This window comes from Arachis duranensis, chromosome 2 (genome assembly GCF_000817695.3).
Source record: "Arachis duranensis cultivar V14167 chromosome 2, aradu.V14167.gnm2.J7QH, whole genome shotgun sequence".
NCBI lineage: Eukaryota > Viridiplantae > Streptophyta > Magnoliopsida > Fabales > Fabaceae > Arachis > Arachis duranensis.
The window spans coordinates 87,261,368-87,278,961 of NC_029773.3; the positions used below are offsets into that span (position 1 = coordinate 87,261,368).

At 33.2% G+C, this 17,594-nt stretch overlaps 1 protein-coding gene across 1 annotated transcript; it reads right to left on the bottom strand.

Moving 5' to 3' along the window:
* Positions 1 to 199: 199 nt before the first annotated feature.
* Positions 200 to 2,338, bottom strand: LOC107475571 (NADH dehydrogenase [ubiquinone] 1 alpha subcomplex subunit 8-B). The gene is made up of 3 exons (XM_016095232.2): positions 2,181 to 2,338; positions 1,869 to 2,065; positions 200 to 567 (listed from the first exon to the last, which is right to left on the bottom strand). The coding sequence occupies exons 2-3, from the start codon at positions 2,054 to 2,056 to the stop codon at positions 435 to 437; spliced, it is 321 nt and encodes a 106-aa protein (XP_015950718.1). The 5' UTR covers positions 2,057 to 2,065; positions 2,181 to 2,338; the 3' UTR covers positions 200 to 434.
* Between the last annotated feature and the right edge of the window lie 15,256 nt (positions 2,339 to 17,594).

A 17,594-nucleotide genomic window follows, 5' to 3' on the forward strand; every position in this document is an offset into this window, starting at 1 on the left:
TGAGTCTGCTTGCTAATTAATGCTTATGAGAAATCATTTGAAAATACGGTTTAAAAGATGATAATATTCAACATGTTTAATACCAAACAGTCCAAACTTATAAAACAATAATTTTGTATAAGCTGCTTCTCAATTCATAATGAAATAACGAGATTGTATCCATAAAACACTAGAAAACGCTGCATTCACACGTAACATGGAGTTATAAGCATATGTTCCCACATCAAAAAATTCTCATTAGTTATTGTGATTGAAGATGATTGTTTTGTTCTGCTTGGAAATGTTTCTCTAGGAAAACATAGATGACCAACTTAGCCAAAGGTAAAAGATTCATACAAACACATGATCAATGAACATTTGTGACACAGGCCCATTTTGCTCAGTCCAAATTGCCTGTGGAGTTATTTTTTCCAACAATGACAAAGTGTATAGTTTCATTCCAATGTACATTTTTTTTCGAAAGCTTGCTGCTCTTTGCGACACATGTCAAATTCGTTTGTGCGGTAGTACATGCAGCCAACATAGTCATCCATCTCCTTTGTGCACTTTTGGTGTAGATCCCTGAGACTGCAGAAAATTCATTGAATTAGTGCCACTTAGAAATCATTACAAAAAATATGCATTGCTTGTGAAGAGAGGGATTGCATTATGCAACCATAATTAGATCATAAAGGTCTCCTCTTTTCACCGAAAGCACTACTTTCAAAGGCCAAGGAATCATCCAATGAAAACTTCAGTAAGGTATTTACTATTGTTTATCACAGTTCACATGTAAAATAAATTCAAAAGAAACAGGAGTATCGTAAGCTGTGACATCTGGAAATAAACAGAGTAATTCCAAGTGCCAGCAGGAGGTAGAGACTCATAATAGGAGTAAAACATATGGTACTTCCAAACATGGCTCACAAATTCAATTATAACATGTGACTAAAAGGACTAATTGTGAATAAATTTGCATGAAATACATATTTGGAGGTGAAACAAGGGTAAAAACTAGAGTAGACAAAGATGATGATGAACCCTCATGACAAATAGTATGAAAACAAGCACCTCAGTTAGAATTGAAATCTATATCTCTGTTGTCAACATATTGAAACTAAGATTTCAAACATCCTACGCTCTGGTCCATATCTAAATTACAATTTTATACTCAAAGCGAATCAATTAAAATTTTTCATATGAACTATTCCAAAAATCCAACAATCTGATAGAATCGGTCGATCGGAAACATGCCAAAATCAGTCGATTTAAGATAAGGTAATAAGCACTCCACAAAAAATGTCGACATTTTGAGAAAGTTCAGCAAGATATGTATCACTTTTTGGATTGAATAAGTTAATATAATCCATCCAACAGTCAACAAAAATGTCAGCATCTTTTTTAGCCAATAAGTTATGAGTGTAGAATTTTCAATAAAGATTGCATTCGATGAATGTCTTACAAGTTACTAGCTAATGTCCGACACGACAGATCCATTAAGCTAATCGCCCCATACATGACTGGTAATCAACCCGTAAGAAGCAGTTAAAAAACCATGCCAATACAAATTGGTGTGTAAGTATCTTTACTATTATAATTCCATCCTCTCAAACACCAGAAACACATTCTACACAACTAACTGCAGTCTCTTGAGACAAACATAAACAGCACAATAACTACAGTTTCCAACACCAGAAACTCTCTCATTGCTACTCTAGCCACCTAATGTTTCTCTTTTTTTTTTTCCCAGCTAAATAATACACATTGAATAAATGGTTCCATTTATCATTTCAAAACCATAAGATCATTAACATAAAATCCAACAAAAAGAAAATAGAAAAAAGCATAAAATTTTCATCAAAATATAAAAAAAAAAAAGAAAAACTCACAGGCCAAGGACGCAGCGAGTGACGTCACGCCCTTTATCGAGACACTTTTCAGGGTTCTGATCCTTCTTCTTGCATTTGAGAAACTCCACGTTCTCTGCTTGGCATCTTACCCCAATGTGCTTCGATGCCGCCATCAAAACCGATGATGTCGGGATCGGGTTTCCAGCTGCATCTACCGCGCTCGCCATATCCGAATTCTGCTTGGTTCCCGAGAAAATGAAAGAAAACTACTAAGAAACGGAAAAATCGGAGGAAAAAATGGAACTTTTAATTGGAAAGATGAAACCAAACTGAGATTAGAGGAGCCTCTACCTTGAATTTGAGTAATTTGAAGTCGTATTTGTGAATTGAGGAAGGAGAGAACAGAATGAAGATTAGGGCAGTGCTCTTGTTGTAAGTGGGGAGCGGATCCTCTCCAGTGTAAAAAACTGGATGGTGTTAATGGTTGAATCCTGTCCGTCTAAATTTTTTTTAAAAAATCAACTGTCAAGATTAAAAGAGATTTATTTTTAATTCTCTCTCCTTTAGCTTCATGACTTCTCGTCTGATCTTTTCATAGAGTGTCTCCATGAAATCCAATGCTATAAATAATTATTCAGATTATAATGTTTTTTTTTTTAATTTAATTTGTTATCATTAATCTTTGAATAAACTTTATCAGAAACGATTTCATTAGTTTGGAAAAATACTTCACGTAATTTAATTTCAACTTATTTATTCTCTCTCCGTATATTTTTATTATCTAAAATAATATCCTGTAAATTCAATTGTAAAAAAAAAAAAAAGATTGTTTCAGAAGATTGATAAAAAATTTGTTTTAGAAACTCAAACTTAAATTTTTTTCATGAACATTTCAACAAATATCAATCTCTGATAGAAACTTGTTTTCTTTATTTACAAAAAAATTGTTTTTGGTTGAATTATTTTATAATTAAAAAAATAGCAATTATTTTATTGTTGACCGTAGAAAAGAAAAGAAAGGGAAAAAAAAGTAAAAGAAGAAGTTGGATATAAAAAATAGATTTTTTTTTGTTGAAAGACATAATTATTAAAAAAATAATGAGTTGCATCAACCAAAACACTAAATCAATATAAGAAATCCAAAAAGAGCTTTAGAATGGAGATGTAAATCTCTCTCTTTTTCCTTTTTTATTTTTAGTAATAGTGTAACTCTTTTTTAAAAGAATTTGGATGGACAAGATTCAACAATTGAGATTATCAAGTTTTTTTTTTTTCTACCAGAGAGAATTCACTCTCTTGTAAGAGGACTGGGGTAGAGTCACTCTGATTCAGGTAGAAATGCTAAAATGTGTCGTGGTTGTACAATATTAAATCCAAAAAGTATATTTTAAATTATTATGAAAGAAATAAATCATAAATTTATGAATTTAATTTTGATAAATTATTAGTATAAAATAATTTTACACTTGAATCTAATCACATGATGTTATATAACAAAAAATAATTATTATTTTTATTGACCTCGTGAATAGTAGATTGTCAGTGCATCAAAATTAAATTCAAAATTTATTTTTTATTATTATTAGAGTAAAGTATACTTTTTGCAATTTCTTTTAAAAATACCCCTAGCTTTTAGTTGCATCCAATTTTGTCTCTAACATTTTTTATTTTCATCAAAATTATCCCTACTAGATGTTAACTCTATGTAAAATGTCAGGGATGAAATTAAAAACTTCTAAGGATAGTTTTGACACATAAAAAAACATTAGAGACAAAATTGAATAAATCAAAAATGTTAGAAATAAAATTGAATAAAATATTAACTGTCATACCACCATCCTCCCTCTTTTCTTTTCTTCCGTTCTCCCTCTTCACCCTCTTTCTCACAACCCTTTTTCTTTCACCGTGAACCCACCACCGAGAAATTTTCCTCCACCGTCTCCCTCCCATTGCCACGCGGTCCAAACACACTCCCCACACCCCAATCTCTCTCACACTCATTCTCTAACAAATTGCTCGGAGCTCACTGCTCATTCCAAATACCACAACACCATCAAAGCTCACCTCAACAACTTGACCCACCTCCATTTATCGCCAACGCACGCTCGTCGTGCCTCTTGCTAGATCTTCCGCATCGTTATCCTTGGAAGAAGAACATTAAACCAAACAAAATCCAAAATTTGAAAACTCTAAACAATTAAATCAAACCATCAATATCAATCAACAAAAATTAAGGTAAGTAGTGGGCAAAGTACCACTGTGTTGAATGGTGAGGCGGTGAGGAGGAGGGTTGAGAGAGGGAGACAGTGGCGCTATTACTGACTGAAAGGGAGACAGCGACGCATCGAGCCCAGGGACGGACACAACGGCGTGACGAGTTTAAAGACGCAGATGGCGGCGTGAGGAATGAGCAACGATGAAGGAGAGTTGGACGGAGGTGCTGCAACGGGTTGGAGGGAGGGGCTGTGACGTATTGAGAAGGAAGACAGCAGCATTGTTGGGAGAGAGGGAGTTACGGGTTGAGAGAGCGAGTTACGAGTTGAGAGACAAAAAGATGAAGAGTTAAAAATGAAAGAGGTAGAGGTGTTATCCTGAAAGACGAAGAAGGAGAGATATGTGGTAAGGTCTGGGTGTCACATCATTTTTTTTATGACAGAACTAGATGGAAGGGTCAATTTGAGTCATGTCTTAAAGTTCAGGATATAAATTGGTTCAATTGAAAATCATTACATAACTAGTTTAGATTCTTGTACGATGTTCGTGTGATGCCAAAAAAAAAAATTCTATTAAATTTATATTTTCATTAGAGTTTTTCAAGATATATTACTACATCTAAAGATTGTACCACTTAAACTATAACCCCTAAAAGCTACATGACTGTTTGATAAAAGTATGTGCAAAATGAAGTGCACCGGTCTTTGCATGGTTTGGTGTTGAGAATTTCTTAGATAAGAAAATCAATGCTACTAGATTTTTCAAATATAATGCTCCTCATTTCAGTGCTCCTCTTTTATATATTGAGCATAGGTATTATGAAAAATCATTTCTATTTAGATCATATAAAAAAGCTTTATAATCAACATATGTTTCTATTCCTTTTCTTTCCAACGCTTTATGCAAATGATTGAGAAAATCGCGTTGAGTATTTGAACTTCTAAAATTGATGAAGATATCATATTTGATGTGACGAGAATGGGAGGTATCAAAACCAATCGAAAGATGAGTGATTTGATGTGACTTGCCTATGTAATTACCAGAACAAACTGTTGAAATAACATGGACGTGATGTTCATTATAATCTAAAAAATTCACATGCATAACTAAATAATATATGTAATAAGTGTATAACTTGTTTAGATTCCCTTGCATTATTTTTATTATCGCAAGAATAGTTGAGTAATATATAATAATTGTATAACTAGTTTAGATTCTCGTACAATGTTCATACGATACGAAGAAAATTTTTGCAGACTAGATGCTATGATAAATAGATCTGATGATCTAGATGACTAGGCATGAGATTGACAAGCATGTATCGAGATGGTTAATCCAATTGGTAGTGATGCTAATGTATAACTAGTTTAGATTCTCGTGCAATCCTCGTGTCATGCACAAAAAATTTCTATTTAGTTTATATTTAGACCACTTCAACTGTAACCCTGAAAGCTACATCACTTTCCAATAAAGATATTAATAAATTTCAAAAACTAGAGTAGTCCAAAATCAGGTGCACCAATTTTTACATGGTTGGGTGCTGAGGATTCCTTAGAACAGAGAATCAATACTGATAGATTTCTCAAAGAAAATGCTCCTCATTTCAATGATCTTCTTCTATATATTGAGCATAGATAGATTTAGATCACATAAAGAAGCTTTGAGAAATGCAAGTTCCATGGAGTATTTGAATTCAGCGCAAGCAATAGCAAACTATGCTGCTATTCTACACATCATGAAAACTTTGAATGCCATAATTCTCCAATACTTGATTATGGAGGCTCTTATGGTAGAATGCTTGCAGCATGGTTACATTGAAAGTATCCTCATGTTGCCCATGCTGCTTTGGCTTTATTAGCTCCCATTCTTTATTTTGATGGTATTGTCCCACAACATGTTAGAGAAACAAGTGAGAGTTGCTATCATGCTATACAAAAATCTTGGTATAAAATTGAGGAAATACCCAAAAAGCCTCATGATGACCTCTCAATTTTTAGCAAGAGATTTGAGATTTGAAGAAAAATGAGAAAAGTTGAAGTTTCAAATGACTATTTTCATCATGTGAATTACACTGCTGCTCAGTACAATGCACATTAGTTTGGAAGATATGTGATCATTGATGGAGCAGCTAATAAAACAAATATCATTGGTAAAATATTCGAAGTTGTTGTAGCTTTTAATCACTATAAAAATTCTTCATGCTATGATATAAATAGATCTGATGATCCAGATGAACCGTCTCTAGATGAATATGCATGAGATTCACAAGCATGTAGCTAGATGGTTAATCCAGTTGGTGTTGATGACAATGCATAACTAGTTTAGATTCGCATAGGATATACGTGCGATCCTCATGTCATGCACAAAGAATTTCTATTCAATTTATATTTTTATTAGAAGTTCTTGAATTTATATCGTATTAATTCATTTAATCAGTATATTTTATATTATTCAATTCAATATATATTTTATTTTTATGGCGTACAAATCAAAATTTGTAGCATGCGAGTATCACAATTTGTCCATATCCTTTATCTTGACGAGCTCATCCAAATATCATTTTGTAGATGCATAATCTTCTAATAATATGAGCAGTAAAATGTGTGATTGCTCAATTACCCTAAAAAATGCTAATGACCATTCATTGCCTTCTCTAAATATGTAATCAACATATGTTTCAACTCTTTCTTTCCACTCCTTTATGCAAATGACTGAGAAACCACATTGGGTGTTTAAACTTCTTAAACTAATAAAGACATCATATTTGATCTGGGGAGCATAGGATGCAAAAAAAAAGAAACCGAAAGATGAGTGATTTGATGTGAATTATCTTCATAATGATCAAAACCAACTGTTGAACAACTTGGGCTTGTTGTTCGTCATAGTCTAGAACATTCACTTGCATAACTAAGTAATATATGTAATTACTGTATAACTCATTTAAATTTCCATGAATTGTTTTATTACCTCTAGAATAGTTGAGTAATAATATATGTAAACTACATAACTAGTTTAGATTCTCGTTCGAAGTTCGTGCAAAACCAAGAAAAACTTTTATTTAGAATTTTCTAAGAAATATTACTACACCCAAAGAATAGACCACTTTAACTATAACCCTGATAGCTACACCACTTTCCAATAAAGATACATGATAAATTTCAAGAAATGGAGTCGTGTAGAATTAGGTGCACCAATCTTTGTATGGCTTGGTGCTGAGAATTTCTTAGAACAAGAAATCAATAGTGCTGGATTTTTCAAAGATCATGCTCCTCATTTCAATGATCTTCTTCTATATGTTGAGCATAGGTATTATGAAAAATCATTTACATTTGGATCATATAAAGAATCTTTGAGAAATCCAAGTACCATGGAGTATTTGAACTCAGCGTAGGCATTAGCAGACTTAATTATGCTATTGTTTGTCTACACATCAAGAAAACTTTGAATGCTCATAATTCTCCTAAACTTGATTATAGAGGCTCTTATGGTGGAGTGATTGTAGCAAGATTTTGTCGAAAGTATCCTCATATTGCTCATGGTGCTTTAGCTTCATCAGCTCCAATTCTTTGTTTTGATGGAATAGTCCCACAACATGGATATTACTATGTTGTAACTTGAGATTTTAGAGAAACGAGTGAGAGCTATTACCATACTATCCAAAAATATTGGTAAGAAAAAAAAAGAGAAAATTTGATGTTCTGAAGGACTATCAGTACAACATCATTAATTGAGAGGATATGTGGTGTCTTTGATGTAGTAACTAATAAAACAGATATTATTGGTCAGATATTTGAAGTTAATGTAGCTTATAGCCACTTTAAAAATTCTTTATGTTATGATATAAATAGATCTGATGATCCAGATGAACAACCTCTAGATTACTAGGCATGTGACTAATAAGCATGCAGCGAGATGGTTAATTCAATTGGTGTTGATGAGAATGTATAACTAGTCTAGATTCTTGTGCAATCCTTGTGTCTTGCACAAAAAATCTCTACTTAGTTTATATTGAAGTTCTTGAATTTATATAGTAGTAATTCATTTAATCAGTATATGTTATATTATTCAATTCAATATATATTAAATTTTTATGGTGTACATTTGATAAATCAAAATTGTAGCATGTGAGTATCACAATTTGTCCATACTTTTTCACATGTTCAATTGTCTTGAAGAGCTCATCCAAATATCATTTTGAAGATGTATAATTTTCTAATAATATGAGCAATGGAATTTGTGATTGCTCAATTGCCGTAAAAAATGCTGATAACTATTCATTGCCTTCTCTAAGTTTGTAAATTGTGATCAACATATGTTTTAACTCTTTTTTTTTTCTAATGCTTTATGAAAATGACTAAGAAAACTGCATTGTGTGCTTGAACATCTAAAACGATTAAAGACATCATATTTTATCTAGGAAGCATGGGAGGTATCAAAAGAAATCAAAGGATGAATGATTTGATGTGAATCACCTTGGTAATTACCAGAACTAACTACTGAACAACTTGGGCTTGCAATTCGTCATACTCTAGAACATTCACTTGGATAACTAAGTAATATATGTAATAAGTGTATAACTCATTTGGATTCCCATGAATTATGTTTAGTATCGCTATATTAGTTGAGTAATATTATATATAAATTGTATAACTAGTTTAGATTCTCATTCAAAACCGCAAGAAAAATTTCTATTTAGAATTTCCTAAGATATATTAATACACCCAAAGATTAGACCACTTCAATTATTATCCTGAAAGACACATCACTTTCCAATAAAGATACGTGACAAATTTCAAGAATTGGAGTCGTGCAGAATCAGTTTCACCAACCTTTGCATGGCTTGGTGCTGAGAATTCCAGAGAATTGGGAACCAATACTGTTGGATTTCTCAAAGACAACGCTATATATTGAGAAGTACAAGTACCATGGAGTATTTGAACTCAGCACATGCATTAGCAAACTATGTTGTTGTTCGTCTATACATCAAGAAAAGTTTAAATGCTTATAATTCTCCTAAACTTGATTATGGAGGCTCTTATGGTGGGATTCTTGTAGCAATATTTCGTCAAAAGTATTCTCATATTGCTCATGGTGCTTTGGCTTCATCAGTTCCAATTTTTTATTTTGATTGTGTAGTCCCACAACATGGATATTACTATGTTGTAACCTAAGATTTTAGAGAAATTAAACAAATGAGAGCTGCTACCATACTATATACGAAAATCTTAGTATAAATTTGATGAAATAGCCAAGAAGCCTCACGACCTCTCAATTCTTAGCAAGAGATTTAAGATTTGGAAAAAATATGAGAAATGTTGATGTTCTGAAGGACTATTTGTATCATGTGTATTGCACTATCGCTCAATACAACACCATTAGTTGAGAGGATATGTGGTGTCATTAATAGAGCAGCTAATAAAATAGATATCATTGGTCAGATATTTGAAGTTATTGTAGCTTATAGTCACTTTAAAAATTCTCCATTCTACGATAAAAATAGATTTGATGATCCAGGTGAACCGCCTCTATGTCACTAGGCATGTGCTTAACAAGCATGCAGCGAGATTGTTAATCCAATTGGTGTTGATGAGATTGTATAACTAATTTAGATTCTCGTGTGATGTACGTGCGATCCTTGTGTCATGCACAGAAATTTTCTATTCAATTTATATTTTTATTTAAAGTTCTTTAATTTATATCGTATTAATTCATTTAATGAGTTTATTTTATATTATTCAATTTAATATATATTAAATTTTTATGGCGTATATCTGATAGATCAAAATTGTAGCATGTGAGTATCACAATTTATCCATATTTTTTCATGTGTTCAATTATCTTAAAGAGCTCATCTAAACATTATTTTGATGATGTGTAATCTTCTAATAATATAAGCAGTGAAATTTTTATTGCTCAATTGCCATAAAAAATGCTGATAATTATACATTGCTTTCTCTAAGTTTGTAATCAACATATGTTTTAACTCTTTTTCTTTCCAATGTTTTATGCAAATAACTAAGAAAACTGCATTAGGTGCTTGAACATCTAAAACTATTAAAGACATCATATTTAATCTAGGAAGCATGAAAGGTATCAATGCCATGAATTATTTTTGGTATTATTTGAGACTGCGAGTAGTTGAATAATAATATATTTAAATTGTATAACTAGTTTATATTCTTATTCAAAATTCGTGCAATACCAAAAAAAAATTTATTTAAAATTTTTTTAAGATATATTATTACACCCAAAGATTAGATCACTTTAATTATAACTATGAAAGATATATTACTTTTTAATAAAGATACGTGGCAAATTTTAAGAGTTGGAGTCGTGCAGAATCAGTTGCATCATTCTTTGCATGGCTTGGTGCTGAGGATTATTCCTTAGAACTAGGAATCAATATTGCTAGATAAAGTTGAATCACTGAAAGCAAAATATGTCAAAATAGGAAGGAGAAACCAATCCTATCCATGAACATTAAAGACCACAAATGCAATTGCATTATAGGATGATATGAATGAACTTTTATAAATGGAACTAAAGTCTCATGAGCATTCTGCACACACAATTTCGACTTCCAAGCTGAAATCCTAAAACCACTAGAAGTGGATAATGTTGTTCAAGTTGATAGTAAACTTGAACTCCACCAATCTCAGAAACGTGCATACAACTTATCATACTACTTGTTCAATTTTTATCAAATTAATAAATATCAACTTAATCTTATCAATTTGTCATCTTGTACAATTTTATCAAGTTGTATAACAAGTTGATAAATATCAACTTAACCGTATCATGTGCACCTTATTTTCAATACATGACTAGCTAATGATTGAATTTTTGACTAAGTCAAAAATTTTAACTAAACTTGTTATTCAATCTTGATCAAACAAAAAATTATAACTTGACTAGTTTAATTATCCAAATCACCATTTTATTAACTTATTTCTTCTAAACTTATCAAGTTTCATATTTGGCAATCATGATTATCTAAGTTAAAGCTTCAATATGTCAGCACTTGTTACTGCTTTAGTCAATAGTCACAAATTTTTACTTTAAAATCAAAAGAATAATTTTGCTTCTTTTCACACACTTTTAAAAAAAAAATACTTTTAGTAGACATTTGTTTTACTTTTAATGGCAATAAAAATAGTCACCAATAAATTTACTAGTAGTTAGACATTAATCGTCTTATACTTTGTCACTAAAAAATTTTAGCCGCAATTATATAATTACCGTAAAGACATTTTTAATAGTCACAAAAAATATATAATTATCATTATAACATATAGTAATAACGATAAATATATAATTGTCGTAAAAATATAAGTTAAATAAAAAATATAGTGGCCATTATATTATTGCCCTTAAATATTTATCGCTAAAAATATCTTCTTTTTTTTATAGCGGCAAAGAGCACGTAAACTTGAGATATGATGTAAATTTCAAGAATTATTTTAGATTTTTACTCCTAAAAATTAGGTAGATATTAGTTACTTAATTGATCGCTGATTAGCTGTATACATCTTCATCGTATTTTACTTGTCATTTTGGAAACCTATTTTTAGTCCTTGAAATATTTTAGCCAAATTCTGAAATTGCTATGAACTTGAAAATTGAAATTGGCATTTTTGGAGTGTTGTATGAAGGATCTTTCTTTCGTTTTGTCAAGCTCCCACATTATTATATTCCAATTTGATTATAATAAAATCACCCTTTAGTTAAACAAGATACAGTTTGACTACTTGTCAATTGCCATCTTCTGTCTTTGTTTCTTTTGAGTATTATTGGTATCATAGTATATAGATTGAAGGGGACAAAAAAAAAAGATAAATAAAGCTAAGGAGTCAATATGGTTAGTTAGGCGAATTTTAATTAATAATAATTGTAATGTTGGTATAATTGTTTCATAAGGTAATGAAAAGTTAAAAAAAAAAAGCTATACTAATTCTTAAGGCAACACAAATGCATGGAGAATTTGAGATTTTTTTCTGATATGATAATTATGTACGTGTAATACAATTAAATGATGATTTCGGTGTGTAATTTACGAACAGAAATATTTGATAACAAAAAATAGTCAGAACTCCAACAATCTCAGAAATGTGCATACATACTACAACTAGCAAGAAAACAGAACTCAGCAATTAAACAATAAAAAACAAAAATCCTAGCATTGCTCATTGATCTCTTCTCTTCATTGCCTCCTTGGGAAACACAAAGTGTTCCAATTTATGAGATGTGCCTTTCTCCTATTTTGATCGTCGCTCCAGATAAAGCGTTGCTGCTCTTTCTCCACCTGATTGCAGATAGACTTTTAGATCCTGCTATGTTGCATTGGAAAAAAGGCTATAGGTGTGATGGCTGATTGAGCTAGAACAACTCTTCCCGCCATCGATAAGCTATCTCGTTTCCATCCCTGCAAACGATCCTTCACCTTGTTAATAATATGACTATAGCTTCGTTTAGTACCTCTTCCTTCTAAGATGTAGGCCCCCAAGTATCTACCAACTTCCCTCGTCTCCTTGAAACCTGCAAGATCAACAATCTCCTGTCTCTTAACTGGCTTAACCTTCTTGGAGAAGAAAACTTGTATTTTTGGTCATTCACTATCTGTCCCAATACTTCACAAAAATGATCCAAACAGGATTTAATAACCTCCATTTGGTTACAAGAAGCTTTCCCGAAGAGCATCAAGTCATCTACAAACATCAAATGCAAGATGGCCAGACCATGCTTACCAATTCTGAAAGGCTTCCATTCGCCCTCGACAACCTTATCTTCAATCAAATGTGATCATCTGTCCATATAAATAACAAAAATATAGGGAGACAAAAAGTCCCCTTGTCTAATACTACAACACGGTGTAAACTTTTCCAAAGGCTCCCCATTCCATAAAACCTGGAAGCTTGTTGTCCGAATGTATTGCATAATAATGTGAATCATTTCTGGGGTAGGCTGAATTCCATAAGGCATTTTCCAACAAAATTCCAATTATGATGGTCATAAGCCTTCTCTAGGTCTATCTTTATAGCCATGGACCCTTTTCTCGCATTGGATCTTCTCATACTATGAATAATCTCTTGGGCAATCACTATATTATCTTGTATTCTTCTATCTGGAATAAAGCTCGATTGAGCATGAGAAATTATTTTATATAGGACAAACTTAAGCCTATTGGAAATTACCTTTGTAGTCATTTTGTAAGAAGCGTTATATAAGGAAACAGGCCTGAACTGAGTAACGAATTCTGGTTGATCAATCTTGGGGATCAAAGCAAGGAAAGTGTCATTAACCTCCTTAATATTACTAGGGTTGGACTAGAAGTTCATGACAAAACTCTTCAAACTGCTACCTACTAGTTCCTAATTATCTTTATAAAAACTTGTTGGAAACCATCTTCACCAGGGGCCTTGAGAGAACCCATGGAAAATATGGCTTGTTCTAACTCATCAGCCTCTACAATGCTTCTCATCATTTTGAGCATGTAGCCTGGTTCCATCTTTGGGTAGATAGTCTGCGTATGAATATTACAATCTCTGTTGGGATTGGTTTCCTAGAACAGATGCTTGAAGTAGGAGCAGACATGAATTTTGAGATTGTCCAGCTTATCTATCCAACTACCACCAGAGTCTCTTAGCTTGAAAATCTTGTTTCTTCTTCAGTGGATAATGGCGTTGGTGTGATAATATCTTGTGTTATGATCTCCGTCAACCATCCAAGTCTCTCTGGATTTTTGAATCCAAAACATATGTTCTCTGTCCAACATCACCGCTAGTTCTTTGTTAAGATCTTCCTCCAAATTGTCCAGGAACTCGCTTTTCCCATATATAGGAGAGTTCTAAATCCCCTTCAACTTGTTGAGAATTATCCTCTTCTGATTGAAAATATTTCTGAAAGTGTTGTGGTTCCACTACTTAACTTTTTCCACAAACACCTTTATAGATTGATTAAGGGCCAAATCTCTGTTCCAGGTATTCTTGAGAAAAGGCTGAAACCCATTGTGTTGCATCTACCTGTATTCAAACCGAAATGGCTTGTTTTTAAGAACATGACTGTTACCTACACACTTAATCAGAATGGATGGTGATCGGATTTTAGTCGCAATAGAGTCTCTACAAATGCCTCATGAAAACAAATCCTCCAATCACGATTAGATATGGCCCTATCTAAACGCTTGAAGACTCTCTCTCTCTCTCCCCTGCCAAATCAGACCTCTCTAGGTAAAGCGCCCTCCTTTCTTTTCACTTATGTCACTTATATCATTGAAGTCCCCGCAGAGCATCCAAGAACAGTTTATCGTAGGGACTAGATCAGCAATATAATTTCTCAACTCCTTCTTCCTTTCTTCGTTTGGATTAGCATAGACGATAGTAAGGAACCATTCCCTGAGATTGTCTGAAATTGAGATGTGCAAAGGTTGTTCATTTCTACTTATCTTTTGAATCGAAAGATTGGGATTATTCCATATGAGCCATAATCCTCCTGAGAACCCCTGAGCATCAATCACCAAACTGAAGTTAAAACTTGTTTTTTTTTATGGCCAATTCTATAGGTAGTGTTTGATAGAGAGACAGAGACTGAAAGACAGAGATTGAGAGACAGAGACTGAGAGATAGAGACCGAAATAAATTTCAGTATTCTGTTTGGTGCAAAGTGAGAGACAGAAATTGAAACAAAAATAAAACTCTAATTTAATTTGTACAAAGGATAAAATTGCAATCAATTAATTGAAAAGAGGGTATTTTAGGTATAAAATGTTATCAAAATTTCAGTCTCTATCTATAAAAATTTCAATTCTCTGTGTCCCTACTTTTTGGAGGTACTGAACTATTGAAATTTTAGGGACAGAGACAGAAATTTTAGTACCAGTCTCTGAACCAACAAACATGATACTGTGTCTCAGTCTCTCAGTCTGTGTCTTAGTACCTCAAAACAAACGCTACCATAGTGTATTTTGTTTGGTGTCCAACTTTTGCCTAAATTACCTTTTATAATAATTTTAAAATATTAAAAAAATTTTAACTTTTATACTTTTAAATTTTTAATTAATTATTTAACTTATTTTAATAATTAGACAATATCTTTTAGACACTATATCAAACACTTTTTTTTAATAGCATTGTATGCAACTGTACACTGCACCTCGTCTCCTGTATCGCAACTAAGTCCGGTTTGTAATTTTTTTTTTTTGGTCGATAGTCCGGTTTGTATTTAGACACATAATCCTTCAAAATTCTAGTAAAATTTGGGCAGCATTGCACAAGAAAATAATCATCACTATAAAAAGAAAAGAAGGAAGCTTAAGGCTTCAGTGTTCAAAGATGTACTGTGAGAACCATATGGGCCCATTTAGGCCGAGTTCATATCCTCCCCTACGGGAGCATCTCTATTACCCCATTCCAGCACAGCCAAAGTGCCTTCTGCCATAAATTCATCTAAGTCTGATCTAGAGAAGTACGGAACATTTGGGTCCGAAGGTTTTGGGTTAAGGTTTGGGTCCATAGGGGTCTCCTCTATCACTGTTTCATTTGAAAGAGTGGGTTGGGTATGTTTGAGGAAGGTATGGGGAAAAAGTGGGCCAAGGTTTCTTTTGGTTGATTGGGCTGAGAGACTGAAACAGGCTCAGAGTTGCTTTAGTTTTCCTCAGGGTTAGATTACCTTTGGGCTAATGCCGTTGGCTCCGCGCTTGCATACAACCTTCATTAACATGCCCAAATTTACCGCACTAACCTATGTAAACTCTGATAATTGATTATTGAATGAAATAGTTTTGGTCGACTAAATCTCCATTTTAGTCCCTGAAATTCACGCGATTACTCATTTTGGTCTCCAAAATTCAAAATTACCTATACTGGTCCTCCAGATTCAAGTTTCGGCACCAATATGGTCCTTCAACTTTTTTCGGTGATGATTAGACAAATGGAGTGTTGAGATGACACATTTCCTGTCATGTTGGACGCTGTCACGGCTAGCTGACATGGCGAAAGTTATATTTGTATCCAATTTAGGGAAATAGAGGCTTGCTCAGATCAGTTTTGGTCACCAAATACTTGGCATCTAGAGGCTTGCTCAGATCAATCTCCACACACAGTCTTGCGAATTTTCCTCTTGACTGATTGGCAGTGTTCATATAAACCTTAAGGGTTTTCCCTATCTGGCCTCCAACTGTCCTCAGGAATCTCTTCATAGTACTCAATGGGCAAGTCAGGAAGACGGACTCATGCAGCTATTTTATTAATCGACGCACCGAAGGGATTAAAGTCTGGCGTCTATAGGCGGATAGTAAGGTAATGATCGAAAAGCATCCATGGTCCTCCTTCTAGAACATACCAGTAGTCATCTTCATTGAATAGCCTGACCGCAAAGAAGTTATTCCCTAGATCAATCAAGTCTAGCCCTCCAGATTTCGCCCACATTGTGTCGAGCCTTCTCTTAAGTACCCCCTAAGAAACACTCCTTCCCAACAGCTTGATAATCAAGGTATGTTTCCACTGCCTTTCTAGTCTTTTCTTCTCAGCTTTATTTACTTGGATGTTGAAAATGCCATTCTGTAAACGGTTCACAGTGATGGAAGGAATTGCTCTCTCCTCCTTTCGTACCCTCCTGTAAGCTTCCCTTTGTGCTTGGCTCCAGTCAAACATTTCTTCCGTCATCCCCGATTCCTCTTCATCGTAAGACTCCCCTTCCTTGGTCATTTCCTCATCCGAGTCTTCAGAGTCCTCATATTTCTCTATGCTACGATGAATTACCAGATCAGCATATATTCCTTCTTCCTTTGGCTCCCACAAAAGTGGTCTTCTCGTACATCCAATCCTCCTCTCTGGGGATCCTGGAAGTATCTCCGATATAAGTGCCCCCATCATTTCAAAGCTTTTTCTTGCTCCTCTGCAGCTGGTCAGCCTCCTCCACGGTCGTATCTCCTCCAATAAAATCTAAACAAGATACAATTTGACTACTTGTCAATTACCATATTCTGACTTAGTTTCTTTTGATTATTATTGGTATCATATTATAGATTGAAGGGGACAAAAAAAAAAAAAAAGATAAATAAAGCTAAGGAGTCAATATGGTTAGTTAGGCGAATTTTAATTAATAATTATTGTAATGTTACTATAATTGTTTCATAAGGTAATGAAAAGGCGAATTTTAATTAATAATGATTGTAATGTTACTATAATTGTTTCATAAGGTAATGAAAAGTTAAAAAAAAAAAAAAGCTATACTAATTCTTAAGGCAACACAAATGCATGGAGAACTTGAGATTTTTTTTTTTTTCTGATATGATAATTATGTACCTGTAATACAGGTAAATGATGATTTCGGTGTGTAATTTACAATCAGAAATATTTGATAGCAAAAAATAGTCAGAGCTTGTCTTCATTAACCAAAAATCGTAGTCAGAACTCCAACAATCTCATAAATGTGCATACATACTACAACTAGCAAGAAAATAGAACTCAGCAATTAAACAACAAAAAACAAAAACAAACAAAAACAGAGAGGTGAGAATGGTAAATGTTTCATGCATGCATCAATGACGCTTTC